General features: G+C 38.6%; 1 protein-coding gene across 1 annotated transcript in view; it reads left to right on the top strand.

Annotated features, from left to right (window-relative positions):
* Positions 1–3,399: 3,399 nt before the first annotated feature.
* Positions 3,400–16,651, top strand: part of TMEM33 (transmembrane protein 33) — a 21,946-nt gene continuing 8,694 nt past the window's right edge. Inside the window, exons 1-5 of the mRNA XM_023224611.1 lie at positions 3,400–3,797; positions 6,878–6,972; positions 7,468–7,655; positions 12,200–12,267; positions 13,250–13,383. Coding sequence (XP_023080379.1) covers positions 3,753–3,797; positions 6,878–6,972; positions 7,468–7,655; positions 12,200–12,267; positions 13,250–13,383 — 530 coding nt within the window. The 5' untranslated portion in view covers positions 3,400–3,752. The remainder of the gene's footprint in view (positions 3,798–6,877; positions 6,973–7,467; positions 7,656–12,199; positions 12,268–13,249; positions 13,384–16,651) is intronic.

Genomic DNA, 16,651 nt, shown 5'->3' with positions numbered 1-16,651 from the left:
GCCCATGGATACTAGAGGAGAACCACACATCTGACAGAGGAAGAGCATTACAGTCTCTTGGTTTTCCAACAGGGTGCCAGTTTTCCAACAGGTTGCCAGCTTTCCAGTAGGTCCCCAGTTCGCTCCCTCTCCCTAGCCCCTTCATATTTGATTCTCAATCTACTGCTCTTCTAATGCATTTTTTTCTACACTCTTCTTCAGGTCTCAGCAGATGACATTCCCTTTCCTACACACCCGTACCTAGTTAGTCACCACATCTTAGAAGCCACCTCCAAGTCATCTTTCCTCTTCTTTTCCCCAACAACACTGCCTCAATCCAGAATCTCGTCACTTCTTTCCTACATGCACGTGTTAACTTAAAACTCACAGGATCTATACATTGAGAAAAGGAGACTTTATTTCTTATAAGGAGATACAGCCTGCAAGGTGGCCATCTCACAGGCTGAGAAGCATAGCCTCCAGCAAAGACCAGAGAAAGGCACTTTAAAGGAAGAGGGGCTTGGTAAGAGCTTTATGCTGAATAGGTTGGCTAAACTTACATATTCAACAGGTCATAGGAGGAGCTATGAATATTCATAAAAGTAGTCCTGATCCATGCGTATGGAACAACATGCATGTTACATACAACCTGTGTTCACCTTGGGGTGGAGACTTAACATTTAATGTGTTACAGTTAGGCCCTGTACATCAAAAGGTGAAGCAGAGATGAAGGCACACAAGTGCATGGCCTCTGTAAAGTGGCCAGAACCAGTCTATGGTCAGTGGTCTTATCTGGAGAAAGTTACTGAAATCAGTCTCTTGTGCAATCAAAGCTGTAGCTATGGTTGGTATAGCAGGGGTTCAGTTAGTGTCTGTGAGCTGGATCAGTAGTAATTGTTTTAATATTGCTTCTCTCTAGGCCGGTGGTTGTTTAGCTGCCAGAGGGTGGGGGGGGGGGGAGGGGGGGGGGGAGGGGGGGGGGGGGGTGGGAAACTCTTGTGGTAGAACATAATTTATTTTATTTTATTTTTTACTATTATACTTTAAATTCTAGGGTACATGTTCACAACGTGCACGTCTGTTACATATGTATACATGTGCCATGTTGGTGTGTTGCACCCATTAACTCGTCATTTACATTAGGTATATCTCCTAATGCTATCCCTTTCCCCTGCCCCCACCCCACGACAGGCCCCGGTATGTGATGTCCCCCTTCCTGTGTCCAAGTGTTCTCATTGTTCAATTCCCACCTATGAGTGAGAACATGCGGTGTTTGGTGTTTTGTCTTTGCGATAGTTTGCTGAGAATGATGGTTTCCAGCTTCATCCATGTCCCTACAAAGGACATGAACTCATCCTTTTTATGGCTGCATAGTATTCCATGGTGTATATGTGCCACATTTTCTTAATCCAGTCTATCATTGATGGGCATTTGGGTTGATTTCAAGTCTTTGCTATTGTTAATAGTGCCGCAATAAACATACGTGTGCATGTGTCTTTATAGCAGCATGATTTATAATCCTTTGGGTATATACCCAGTAATGGGATAGCTGGGTCAAATGGTATTTGTAGTTCTAGATCCTTGAGGAATCACCACACTGTCTTCCACAATGGTTGAACTAGTTTTCAGTCTCACCAACAGTGTAAAAGTGTTCCTGTTTCTCCACATCCTCTCCAGCACCTGTGTTTTAAGTATGGGGGGGGAGGGGTGCATGACTTAACCCTTGCCTGGCATGGCCTTAGGTCCTGTTTATAATTTGGTACCCTATTCCTACAAAGAGTTTGTTCTGTCAATGTTATGATCTTTATTGTAACATTAACATGTTAAATGTAGGCTGACTTCCTAGAACTAAATTTAAAGGAAAACCGTAACTTTCCATGCCTAAGTAGTTGCTAGTCAGTTGTGTCTAAACGACAAAAGGGAGGGGTTATAATGAGGCATGTCTGATCTCCTGTCCCATCATGGCTGGGGTCCCCAAGAGACGGATCTATCCAGTCAGTCGACAGACCCCTGACTTAGGATTTTATTTTTAGTTTATATATTAAAAAATGACTTCACAACTAATTTCCTGACCTTTAGTTTGCCCCTCTGGTCATCCTCCACCCTGTTGCCAGAGAGATGTTTCTAAATCTCATGATGTCACACTTCTGATTAAAATTGTACCATGGTTCTCTGGATTTCAGGGTCAAGTTCAGATCCTTTCCTCAGTACACGCCTGCCTGCCTCTCTAGCCCAAATCTTTCACAATCCCCTGACTGGCACCATCATTCTGGTCACACTGAACTAGTCCTCTGGCTATCCTGTTACTTCTTGCACTTTCTGTTACCCTGTCTGGAGTCCTCTTCCCCTTTTGAGGCAGCAGAATATCGTATAGAGGTAGGGAACCTAATGCCGTTTCTCGCTGAGTTCCTAGAACTAAATTGAAAGGAAAATCCTTACTTTCCATGCCTAAGTAACATAAGGACCAGACACTACTCCCTTTGCAAGCCCGGACCTGTTCTGCGCAGCAGATGGGAAATTGAAAGTACCTCTGATTGGTTGCTTTTTTTAACCAATCAGACGTTTGCACAGAAGTGCAACTTTGTAACTTCACTTCAGCCTCTGATTGGGGGCCACCACTTCATTTACATGAAGTGAACTCCAAGTGGCCAATGGGAAACCTCTAGGGGGTATTTGGACCTGAGAAGATTCTGTACCTTGAAGCAGGGCCCTTGAACTGCTGTCCAGCGCTCCCACACTGTGGAGTGTACTTTCATTTTCAACAAATCTCTGTTTTTGTTGCTTCATTCTTTCCTTGCTTTGTGCGTTTTGTCCGTTTCTATGTTCAAAACGCCAAGAACTTGGACACCCTCCACTGGTAACACTTTCAGACAACTTTTTGTCCTTCAAGATTAAGGACCGGAATTATCTTTTCCAGGAAACCTCCCTAGACCCCTTCTGATTTAGGTACCGTCCTCTGCGTTCCCTGTGATTAAATCAGCCTCTGCACATATTACACAATCACTATGCTCTGATTTCCGCTTATTTGTCTCTCTTTTGCAATCTGTGTCATATTCCTCTTTTTATCCGCCTTGCCAAGTATGGAGCCTGTCACATAGCAGGCCTCATAAATATTTGTTTAAAGAATTAATAAACATAGAACCACAGGGCTTAGTGAGTCCCTGGAGAAAGGGATCAAAGATGTTTCTGAGGCCTCTATATCAGGAAGTGGAGAAATTTCATGGTTTGAGCATGGGCAGGGAGGATTATTTGTGAGCTGTATTTGACGCAAAAGTTGCTCCCCCTTCCTGATTTCTTAGCCCACTGGGCCAATCGGCGGGTAGGACAGGTGGAGCTCAAATTAGGAGGAAAAAAACTACACTTCCCGTCATGCCTCTGGGAACCACTCCCGTTTCCCCCCTTCGTCACCGCCTTTTCCCTACGGAAATGAAAGGAGTACTTCCGGGTTGGGCCATAACCTGGAGCCGGCGGCATAGGTTGGCTCTCTAGGGCTTCACCCTTAAGCTCCGCCTTCGCCCCCGTCTTTCTGGAAACACCGCTTTGATCTCGGGACAGGTACCTCGCGGCTGCTGCAGGTGCCCTGGATCCAGTAGGCTGCACCGGGCTAGCGAGGCCCTTTCCTGGTGAAGGCTCAGAGTTCCGGCAGGGTGCATCCGGCCTGTGTGTGGCGCGAGGCAGGGAAGCCGGTACCCAGGTCCTGGCCCCAGCGCTGACGTTTTCTCCCCTCTTTCTTCTCTCCGCGGTTGCAGCGTTGCAGACGCTAGTGTGAGCCCATGGCAGATACGACCCCAAACGGCCCCCAAGGGGCGGGCGCTGTGGTAAGTGCGAGGGCAGGGTAGCCTGGCTTGATTTGCAAGAGTTAGGAAGAAGCAGGAAGTGTTGCGAGTCCCGAGGCGTTCCAGAAGCTCAGTGCTTTCGGGACTGGGATTAATGAGTTGGGGTGGGGAAGTTGGAACGGGGAGAGGGGAGGTCCTGAGCGAAGATATGGAGGGAACTACAAGTTTGTTTCCGAAGCGACAGTAGACTGACCTGCAGCTCGTGGCCCTCACCTGTATGCCATGGAAATTGGGCCTTCTTTCCTCTTCTCACACCTCCGTCTCTTGTTTATCGTAGGCCCCAGGGTTAAAGATGCCACATGAGGTTGTGCCATGACACGCATGATCCATGACACACACCACGTGGAGCACACGGGTGCTGGCAAAAAACGTTTCTGCCTAGGATATACCATTGTATATAGAAATTATGCAAAAGGAGGAGAGCGGTGGTCTTTTTCTTTTTCACTTTGTTCTTTATTAAGAGAAATATCATTATGCTTTTGTAAATTTTTTAAGATGCTGATCTGGAGCTAACAAGTTATTTGTGCCCGGAGCATTACTGTCCTCTACTTTTTAATCCATAAATAGTTAAGTATTCTGTGTGACCACAATGCAGTTACCACATTTGAGAAATATTACCTAATATAAAATCCATGTGCAAATTTCCATAATTGTCCTTTAAAGCTGCTTTCTCTTCATCCGGGATTCAGCCAAAAAGCATGCATCGATGGCCGGGCACAGTGGCTCCCTCCTGTAAGCCCAGAACTTTGGGAGTCCAAGGCAGGAGGATCGCTTGAGTTCAGGAGTTCGAGACCAGCCTTGGAAACACAGCGAGACCTCATCTCTACTAGAAATCAAAAAAATTAGGCGGAGCCTGGTGGCTCACCCCTGTAATTCCAGCACTTTGGGAGGCTGAGGCGGGCGGATCGCTTGGGCCGGAGAAGTTGAAGCTGCAGTGAGCCAAGATCGCACCACTGCACTCCAGCTTCCGCGATAGAGCAAAACCTCCTCTCAAAACAAACATAAATTAGCCGGTCTTGGAGGTGCGCTCCTATAGTCCCAGCATAGTCCGAGCTACTCGGGAGACTGAGGCGGGGTGTGCTGCTGCGCTCCAGCCTGGGGTGACAGAGGGAGAGCCTGTCTCAAGCGTACATTCAATTTACTGTCTGTATCTTGTTTACTCCTTTTTAATCTAGGAACAGTTCTTCTGCCCTCTCCTCCCCTTTTTTATCTTTTAAGATACTGATAGTTGTGAGTCCAGACATATTTTGCAGCATATATGTATATCTGATATGTATATCTATATTATATATCAGGAAGCATTTTACATTGGTTTATCCGATCATTGCAGAATTTGATTATTTGATTAAGGTGGTGTCCACCAGTTTCTCCATTGTAAAGATTCCTTTTTTCCTTTCTAACTAAAGTGTTCTTTGGCATGATACTGTGAGACTGTGTGAATTATTGCTCCTCAACAATTTTTCACGCAAAGATCTAGTGATTTTGTTTTTTCTTTTTTTGCCTGAGCTATTTATTAGTATGATGGTTGGACAGTTTACTCTTAAAAAATGTATACCAATACACTTTCTTAAACTTTTAAAATTGTATAACAAAATATACATAAGTGTGTACAAAACGAAACGCATAGCTCAATGATTTATTGCAGAATAAACACCCTGAACAAATAGATTTTAAGGAGAATGTTCTAAAACTAACTTTCAAACTGTGGTGCACAGTTGTAATATTTGTTGAGAAACTGAGCACAGTAAGCTGGATTCATCCTTCACTTGATTACTGCCAATCATTTCAATTTACTGGAGTCACAGTATGGTAAGTCTGGATTTAATAATAAATCCAAGTTGTATTTCATATTTCTGAAATTACCTACATGTGGGTTAAAAAGACATACAATAGAACAGCCTGGAATTTTACAATGTACTTGCATTTTCCCCTCAAATTTTTCATTGTTTTTTTCAAAAGATAATGAAATTAAATTACGTAGAGCAGTGTTTTTAGACTTCAGGTAGACCCCTTAGTGAGTTGAGAAGTCACTTTAGTGAAAACACCAGCTGTTTTTTAAAAATTAAATAGAAAATGTCAAAATCCATTATGTACAATAGGGTAAATATTGTTTGTGAAACTTTTGTTTATATATCTATATATATGGATCTCGATGTTAAAATTACTTACGAAGATCCTAGACAAAATATGTAAAAGCCACTTTAGAATTTGAATATAAGATACATTTTAATGAGAAAACAAATTTTAAGATTCTGCTTTAGTGGTAATAGACATAGGTATTGGGGGGAAAGCAGCAAAGGAAAAGACAGAATGGGAAAAAGCTGGAGAAGAAAATGGTATATGGAAGTTTAATCTAGCACTACCGAAACTACGGTAAGACTTGGTGTGGGAACATGGAGGTGATAAAGAGAGTGGTGTAATCAGAGAGGCAGGTGGCCATTTAATACCTGTCAGCCGTATTTTGAGCACCTACAGTATGCCAGGCTCTTGTGCATGTAGGTAGATTACAGGGCGAATGAGTTCAGTTGTTACTACTGTCATGGTTTTATGTTTCTTCTTCAAAAGGTTTCTTTAATCCAAACTGGCTTTATGTGATGTTTTACTCAGCTCTGAGACCTACCTATTCAGATTTGAGAGTTTTTGCTAAGAATAGGCATATGGATCTCTTGAGAGCAATTAGTTTTTGTTTAATGTTCTTTTAAAATAGATGAAGCCAATATTACAAGTATTAAAGGAACACAGACAATTGTAGTTGAATTTCTGTTAAGATTATTTTTTCTAATTAATTAGTCTTTGCATTTTTTCAAATGTCAGCTGATGTTTTTCTGTTTATTTCTGTTTAAGTACTTCTTGTGCTTTCCACATGAAAACTATAAGGTGTTCGGACTTGCCATTAAGCGTATACGTGAAACATTTAATTGCCTTAGAGTTTTCACCTAATGATCTAAAAACAAATGGAGCAAGATTAAAATATTTTGAGTAGACATAAAAACCACACAGTCTTGATGCTTAAAAACATAATTTGCAGGCATAGCTTACAGTATTTTTCTTTTTAAATTTAGCAATTCATGATGACCAATAAACTGGACACGGCAATGTGGCTTTCTCGCTTGTTCACAGTTTACTGCTCTGCTTTGTTTGTTCTGCCTCTTCTTGGGTATGTATTATACATATTGCTGCCTTTGATATTCAATTGTTGAGTCAGTTTATCTGGAATGCCTTTTATGTGTAAGACTTGTTAACCTGTAAAGGGTTCAGGGACAAATAAAATACAAGTTCCAGCCTTAAGGTACTAACAACCTAATAACACTGTCGGTTAGAGGAATATTTTATATCTTGTGAAACTAACACATTGAAAATCCAAGGAAAAATTGATGTGTGGGAATGAGATAAGTTCATGTTTTTTTTATTTTTACTTATTACTTGATGGAAGATCCTGCTTTATAAAATTCAATTTTATAAATTGATTATAAAAAATTCAGTTGGACGTATATATGAAGTGATGCTATTAAAAAGGTAGAATAAGTTCATGTAATTTTTTTCTATTGACAAGTGATTTAGGTGTTGTGCAATTATGATGCAATTCACAAAGGAGGAAGAGACACTGCAGTTGTTTATGTCTCATGATAACCTCTCCTCTGGTAATTTGCAGGTTGCATGAAGCAGCAAGCTTTTACCAACGTGCTTTGCTGGCAAATGCTCTTACCAGTGCTCTGAGGCTGCATCAAAGATTACCACACTTCCAGTTAAGCAGAGCATTCCTGGCCCAGGCTTTGTTAGAGGACAGCTGTCACTACCTGTTGTATTCACTCATCTTTGTAAACTCCTACCCAGTTACAAGTATCCTTTTCTACCTTTTTAACAATGAAATTGCCAACTAAGTATATAGGAGATCTCTTCTGATTATTTCAGCAATGAAGGCATTCCATGAAGTCTGGGTTTGTTCTTGGCACTTCATTTGAATGAAGATATGTTTAGCGTAAGAATTTCTGACTTTTAGAATGTGAAATGTAAACTTTGAAGAGCTGATTTAGGAATTTTAAACTATCTTTGTTCTTGCCTCTTGTAATCTTCTCTGTTAGAATGGATATTTTCAAATTCTGCTTCCAAGTATAAGCTTATGCAGAACTTACTTTAATATTTAAAATTTTTTTCATTTAATTCACATTTTTGGCAAAGTGTCATGTCTTGCTTTAAAAAAGAGAGGTCCTCAGCTCTTTCTGTCTTAACCCCCAGTGAACTAGACACAAACGGAATTTAACCAAGAAATAACTTACTTAAGCAGGGAATGAGATAATACAAAGAAGTTAATATTTGCTGTGTATAGAGTAGAAAATAAGGACACGCATGGATAATCTGTGAAGCTAATGAGAAATAACTCGTTTGGAATTTGTATGTTTTCACGTTTCAAAGGTGTGTTGTGGGATGATACTGGGTATTCCATAATAGGAGGGGGAAAAGTAGGGAAGAGGTTCTATAGTGAACGCCAGGTTAAACTTTTTTTTTTTTTTTTTTGAGACAGGGTCTTGCTCTGTCACCCAGGCTGGAGTGCAGTGGCGCGATCTCGGCTCACTGCACCCTCTGCCTCCTGGGTTCAAGCAATTCTCTGCCTCAGCCGTCTGAGTAGCTGGGAAATACAGGCGCCTGCCACCACACCCGGCTAATTTTTTTGTAGTTTTAGTAAAGACGGGGTTTCACCATCTTGGCCAGGCTTGTCTTGAACTCCTGACCTCATGATCCACCTGCCTTGGCCTCCCAAAGTGTTGGAATTACAGGTGTAAGCCATCATGCCCGGCCAGGTTAAACATTTTTAAATAGGGTTCTTTACTATAGGGACTTTGGTATTCTAACGTGTGTTGTGAAACAAAGAGTTACCAGGGTTTTTTAAACTTAACTGTTTTGGTTTTTTTTCCTGTAGATTATCTCTGCAAATCATTTTGTGCATTGAGAAGTGCTGCTCTAAGAGCTTTTGAATATTATGATACATTTATATGTTATGTAAAGCATAATAAAATATTCCTCTGAGACTGAATATTACCTATTTAGATACCTATGCTCATGAAGTATCAAACTTTTAAATAGATTTTTATAAGTCTTAAGGAAAAGAAATAGGAGGAAACAGAAATTTCCTGAGCACCTATTTTGCCAGTATAAGGACTTGAATTTAGGCCAGGCACGGTGGCTCATGCATGGTGGCACTTTGGGAGGCCGAGGTGGGTGGATCATGAGGTCAGGAGATTGAGACCATCCTGACTAATATGGTGAAACCCCATCTCTACTAAAAATACAAAAAATTAGCTGGGCATGGTGGCACGTGCCTATAGTTCCAGCTGCTCAGGAGGCTGAGGTAGGAGAATCGCTTGAACCCTGGAGGTGGAGATTGCAGTGAGCCAAGATCATGCCACTTGCACTCCAGCCTGAGTGATAGAGCGAGACTCCGTCTCAAAAAAAAAAAAAAAAAAAAGAACTTGACGTTTAATCTTTGTAGCACTCTAAAAAATATACCACTCATTGTGGTATATTTTTAATAAAGATGCTGATTTGCTGTTTATCGGTATCCACTTCCCACACATTGGCTAGTAAGTAGTAATGCCGAAAAGGTCTAACTTAAAAGCCCTACCTGATCTACAGTTAGTGGATGAGTAACACTTAAGTGTACATTAAAGATATTTCTTTCTGTATGTGGGTAAAACTGGTAACTTCATTTACGTGTTCATTATATAGAGATTCCCTTTAAATTACATGCTTCACTGAGATAATATGGGTAGTTTGAAATGTAAGGATAAAATTTTTCCTGTTTTAATGCATGGGTCTGTAATGTCCCATCATAATTTGTATTGGTTCATTTTTAGGTAAAACTTATTAAATGATTATTATACTATGACTGTAAATGATAATCACATTTGTTTGGCATATTATTGGCTTGACTGGCCTCTGTTGATTGAAGTGCTTTGCAGTCACCAATGTTAAAATTCTAGACTTTCTGAGCTATAACAGGAAGTTATGTAGAGATTTTTGGTCATGCCTTTTAGTAGCTTAAAATTTCTTCAGAGGGAGAAATAGAAATGACAGAAAATGTGTTTTAATGTCAGGTAAACTGAATACATCAATAACTTTGGGAACAGTGCCTCACACAGATCAGTAAGTTTTGTTGAGTGAATCCTGAGGTCTTGCCAAATGAGACTCATGACTAGTGAAGAAAGCCTTTCTGCCTTTTTATACAGTTGGTTATTTGGTAGCCCCTCTTTCCTGGGAATGTTGAAGATTAAGGATTTCATATTCCTTAAATTCTTAAAAAGGGAATGTAGTAAACAGTGGGAATAACATAAACTAGTAATTGGCAGGAAATGCTTATCTGATTATTAAGGTGATATGGTAATAAATAAAAGTGGGCCCAAAGTAATATTACAGACTTGCGTTCTGATTTTTGTTCTTATAAAGGAGATATTTTGTCCTTCCTTGATTAATAACAGATACTTAGGGCATTTCACCTCTTACCTTTTCTAAATATATTGTATTAATAGTTTAAAAGTGATGTTGAAGACTAAGATTATGAATCTCTTACCAAGGATTTGTGAACTATAGAATGTTAGAGATAAAAGACTCATTGGAAATTTCTAGCTTTGATCTCTGAATACTCATTTGCCAGAGCATGAAACTTGGCCTAGGAAAGTTAGGTTAGTGACAGAGTCGGGAGTGGAACCCAGGTATCTCGACTCCCAATTCAGGGCTATATTTCACTACCTGACACTGCCCCTTTTATTGAATTCAGTCTGGATATGTGTCAAAGTTTGAATTGAATTCTTTAAGGATCAACAGAGTTTTATAATGACTTCAGGAGATAGTTGTAGCTTCCATCAGTTTCAAAGTAGTCTATGATTAATTAAAATTTTTAAAACTTTTTATATACATATATGATCCCTACTTAGGAAATGGACATTTTTCTTAATTCTTGTTAGCGGTGGGAACGAGTTGGTCAGGATATTAATTTGGAAAACTATATTAGAGAGTTACGGTTCTTCTAATACTTGGATATAGGTTGGTGTCTTGCTTGTCAGTTGGAAACTGGGTCCCTTGGATTCCTAAATGAGTTATGGTTATAATGAATTTGATACTCAGATTATGTTATAGCAATCACCATTTCCTGTCATATCAGGCCTTCAGTTAGTATAGAAAAATACAATGGTTCATTTCTTAGGAACTGCTAATATTTTTAGGACAAGTATTTTTGCCATTTGTGATTGACTTAACAGTCTACATCATTTTGTGGAACTACTTGACAATTTTTTTTTTTTTAAATCAACCTGGTAGAAATTGGGGTGGAGAATGGGGTCTTTTGAACAATTTCCATTTTCCAAAAAGCTGAATGAAAAGTGTGTTTATCCATGGCATAAAGCCAAACAGTTGGATTCAAAAGGATTCTTTTCTTATGTCTGTAATTAAGCTGTTAAGAGTTTCAACTGACTGTATACAAAGTAAAATATATACTGCCATTTTAATTTTTACAAATTGAGAGCATAACTGGAACGACTTGTTAGGTATAGTATCTCAAAATTTTAGAGTCTTTGTAGGAAAGAAGTAATAAAAGATCTTTAGTCTTCAGGACTAAACATTTGTGAATTACTCTTTAAACCATTACCTTAGACTCTTTCCTCAGCATTTGAGATTGTGAAAGCACTATAAAACTACTGTGTTTGAAGGGTAAGTTAGAATGACCAAGAAAGCCGTTGTAGGGTTAAAAGCTATACTTACAACCCTTTGGGGTGACCTGGATTTCAATTTAATTTAGCAAGTGTTTAAATTGTTACCCAGTAGAAATGAATGAAAAAACTTTTTCACTATTAATTTTTGTCATAAAAAGAACTGTGAATTGGCCGAGCGCGGTGGCTCACACCTATAATTCCAGCACTTTGGGAGGCCGAGGCGGGCAGATCACCTGAGGTAAGGAGTTTGAGACCAGCCTGGCCTACATGGTGAAACCCTGTCTCTACTAAAAATACAAAAATTAGCTGAGCGTGGTGGCAGGCATCTGTAATCCCAGCTACTCGGGAGGCTGAGGCAGGAGAATCGCTTGAACTCAGGAGGAGGAGGTTGCAGTGAGCCAAGGTTGCGCCACTGCACTCCAGCCTGGGGGAGAAGAGTGAGACTTCATCTTAAGAAACAAACAAACAAACAAAAAACTGAATTTTAGAAAATGAAATAGTTTACTTTCTTCTTTACAGTTAACAAAATTTGATTTGGCTTAAAGTGTATCAGTAAAACAAACCATTCCACTGAACTCATTTTAGCAGATGTTTCAGATCTGTATATTTGGACATAATACGTAGTCTGTTTTGCAGAATACTTGATGACTTTTAAATGTTTTCCTTAATTGTTTTCTTTAGTGAGTATCTTCCCAGTCTTGTTATTCTCTTTGCTTCATGCTGCCACATATACGAAAAAGGTCCTTGATGTAAGTAAAATTGCTGCTTGTCTGACTTCTGAATTATAGATCATTGATATGAATTCACATTCTAAGGCATTCTGGTATTTGTCACAAAAAGTCCCTCCATTCCTTACAAACTTGTTATGAATTATTTAGTGATTTGAAAGTCTTAAGTTTAGAAGTGTTTATTGAAGTTTCACAAACTAGAACATTTTATAGATAAAGGATTGCACTTAATATCATCCCCCGGTCTCCAGGGGACTTTTTCAAGTTTGAAATAGATCTATTTTTTTGAAACCTGTGTCTCTAAAGTTTGTTGAGTTGTCAGATCTCTTGTTCTGTCAGTGTTTAATTCTGGCATACCAGATAAGTTGAGTGTACTGAATGAATCTCTTTTAAATCTTTTATATTAATTTTCAGAACTGCTGCTTTCCTGAAATTCTTTCTTATTGCTAGGTTGGAGCATTAAACCTAACTTGGCATCAGGCCATTGACAGAATATACTGAAATTTGAATTAAAATATCCAGGCAAATTTACCAATCACATTTACAGCATATATACTGAAATTTGAATTAAAATATCCAGATTTATGCTTTGTATTGGCCTTTTTTATCCCTATAATTCTTTGGTCACAGCAGTAATTACTTTATAATTCTAACATGAGCTAAGGAAGGAGTCGCAGATATTTTAACTGTATTACTGGACAGTCAGATTTTGTCATGGTTAGAGAGAAATAACCACTATTTTTTGTTAATAATTTTTGAGAAAAAGCAGCTAAGAATGAAAGGTACTTTTACTAAAGTTGTTTTTTATATTAAGTCTAAATATATAAAAAAGCAGGAAAAATACTATATTTGTCCTTAAATGGTTTGTGAACTTTGTACCATCATTTCCAAAGTAGTATATTTGATTGTATTGCCTGTTGGATAGGCTATTTACTTACAGAAAGAAAGTATTGTTATCAGAAATGCTTCACTTATTTCTAATGTTGGTTTTCTTTTGTTTTAGGCAAGGGGCTCAAATAGTTTACCTCTGTTGAGATCTGTCTTGGACAAATTAAGTGCTAATCAACAAAATATTCTGAAATTCATTGCTTGCAATGAAATATTCCTGATGCCTGCAACAGTTTTTATGCTTTTTAGGTAAGGAAAAATTGTATTTGTTTTGGGAGGCTGATGAATAAACATAATAAAGGTAGAAACTCAAGTTTTATTCTGTTTAAATCTGTTGAAGATAGGTATTGACATGTAGAGCTAGATGAATCTTAGCAGTCGCCTAATCTAACCTTTGTCGTTTATAGTAGAGAACTTGAAATATAGTAGACCTAGGAATTTGTCTTATTTCTTGTGATTTATCATTTAACATTTTAAAAATTACTTTCATAGTTACCACCTTTGAAAGAATCCTGTGAAGTCAAATCTAGTCCATTCTGTCACTATTGAGATGATGTTTCTTACACTAGAGAAAAACTTTTAAAATTATGTTCTTATATTAATAGTGACTACTATCACCTTATTTTGTTTGTATCTTAATTATAGAATACGTGAATAAAGAAAGCCATCCTTTTAAAAGTGTGAACATTAAGATAGTACTGACCTCTGCATTGAAATTCTTGCATTACATTTTAAAACAATACACCTTGCTACCCAGATGATTGCTTTATCAATTTTTAGTTTTATAAGTAATGAGACATTACAGATAAAAATTATAACATTTGACTATATGAATCCTAGTTGCAATTTTGTCCTCTTCCCAGAGGTATAAGGAGTTTAATATGTGTCTTACGTATGTAGTCCTTTAAAAATACTTATATAAATTTGTAACATATATATTGTGGATGTGGAGTTTTGTTTGTCAATTTGTTTAGTTCTTATTTTACGTCAAAGATGTTATTCTGGCTGGGCATGGTGGCTCTCACCTGTAATCCCAGCACTTTGGGAGGCCAAAGTGGGCGGATCACTTGAGATCAGGAGTTCAAGACCAGCCTGACCAACATAGTGAAACCCTGTCTGTATTAAAAATACAAAAATTAGCTGGGCATGGTGGTGCATGCCTGTAATCCCAGCTACTCGGGAGGCTGAGGCAGGAGGATTGTTTGAATCCAGGAGGTGGAGGTTGCAGTGAGCCGATAATAGGACACTGCACTGCAGCCTGGGCAACAGAGTGAGACTCTGTCTCACCAAAAAAAAAAAGGTGTTATTCTGTACCTTTTTCCCCCTTGTATGTTTTCATAATCTATTTGATTTGGCATATCCAGTTCTGTTTTTTTTTTTTTTTTTTTTTTTTTAAAGCCATGTAGGATTCCAGCTTATCTCCTGATCATGGAAATTTGTTTCCAAATTTTTAGTTTTTCAAATATTGACACAGTAAATATTTTTTACCTGCTTATACTTAATGCCAGTGTTTTCTTTAACATAGATACCAGAAAAGATTTTGCTAAGTACAAGTTAGGTGCCTTTTGTGTTTAATGGACCATGCGAAATTATTCTTTAAAATGTCTGTGTTACCTGTTTTTCATAATCTTGTTAGTTTGTAACAAACTGTCATTATTGATTATATAGTTATATTTTATAATTTTAAATGTACCTTGCTTGATTAACTAGTAAAGTTTTCGTGTACTTGACAATTACTTCTTTCCATAGCAGTCTCTTCAAACTAAGGACAGAGTTTTATAGATTTCCTTATAAACGTATATCTGTTTCATTCTTTTAAGTGGTGCTTTCTTCTGAGAACTCCGGGACTGGCAGGTGTTGCTTAAGTTGTGTGGTCCCAACTAGATTTGATGCAGTTGTATTTGTAAATTAACTCTAAAACCTTGACCCTAAAATTTAATAAAAGCCTTCTCTTCTCCTAGAAGCTGAAAGCATATAAAAGAAAAGGGTAATGTAATCTGGAACAACAGAAAAAGGGACAAGATCAACATTCTAATATTTTTCCTATCGTTTATAGGTTTTTCTTTTCATCTGTTTCTTTTGTGATCCTGATCTACACTTAGAAACTTTAATTATTAATTAGTAGAAGAAACTTTTTGCCCTTACTTTTTTTATTCATTTTTCTGGGGTTTTTATGTCATTCATTTTTCTGGGGTTTTTATGTCACTTAATCCTGCTTTTGGGTCAGACCAGGTTCTGTGATTTGTTTCATGTAACTAGATGGAAGTTAAAATGGTAGATACCAGGCTGAGCACGGTGGCTCACGCCTGTAAACCCAACACTTTGGGAGGCCAAGGCGGGCAGGTCACGAGGTCAGGGGATCGAGACCATCCTGGCCAATATGGTGAAACCCCGTCTCTACTAAAAATACAAAAATTAGCTGGGCATGGTGGCGCGTGCCTGTAGTCCCAGCTACTCGGGAGGCTGAGTCACGAGAATTGCTTGAACCCTGGAGGTGGAGGTTGCAGTGAGCCGAGACCATGCTACTGCACTCCAGCCTGGTGACAGACCGAGACTCTCTCACAAAAAAAAAAAAAAAAAAAGGGTAGATACCGAGACTAGTTTTTTTATATGGGTATAATTGATATCTATATTCTGAAACCTCCAGATTCTGTTTAGTAAGCAAAATAATTTCTTATGCTCCTGTTAAATCAGATTAAGATAATTTTAATGAAATTCTGGGATGCCATGCAAACTTAGACAAAGACTTCACTTTGGAACGATAGTGAAGTTTTTGTTAGGAGCACCAGGTTTTGACTGCATTGGTACGTTGAGTTGTGCTTCTTAAATGTTTAATTTAAACGTTTATTTGTACAAACTTACCATCTTAATTTTTAAGATTACTGTAAAGAAGATGAGAATTTACCAGAAATGTTTAAATAGAGAAATCATTTTGTTTGTTTGAAAAATTAAAATCAGCTTATACTTCCTATTAGGAGAAGCTGTTAATGCCTTAAGTAGGTAGCTTGAATATAACCTAAATAATTAAGAACAATCTTACATTACTGCTATTCCTAATATGCTACCCTTCATGGTAGACACACAGTCTAATATTAGGAGGCTTTATCAAGTTGTATTTGCACCAGTAATGCTTCAAGCTCTGTATTTAAAAACTGATGCATAGTCTATGAGTTTATCTTACACATGCATTGTGCACGCGTGCAAAGACAGATAAAAAGGTCATTGTAGGCTGGGCGCGGTGGCTCACACCTGTAATCCCAGCACTTTGGGAGGATGAGGTGGGTGGATCACGAGGTCAGGAGATCGAGACCATCCTGGCTAACACGGTGAAACCCCGTCTCTACTAAAATACAAAAAATTAGCTGGGCGTGCTGGCGGGCGCCTGTAGTCCCAGCTACTCGGGAGGCTGAAGCAGGAGAATGACGTGAACCCGGGAGTTGGAGCTTGCAGTGAGTGGAGATGCTGCCATGCCACTCCAGCCTGGGAGACAGCGAGACTCTGTCTCAAAAAAAAAAAA

Source organism: Piliocolobus tephrosceles, chromosome 3 (assembly GCF_002776525.5).
Source record: "Piliocolobus tephrosceles isolate RC106 chromosome 3, ASM277652v3, whole genome shotgun sequence".
NCBI classification, from domain to species: Eukaryota; Metazoa; Chordata; class Mammalia; order Primates; family Cercopithecidae; genus Piliocolobus; species Piliocolobus tephrosceles.
Note: the sequence above shows the minus strand (reverse complement) of the source record. Positions and strands in the feature narration are given on the sequence as shown.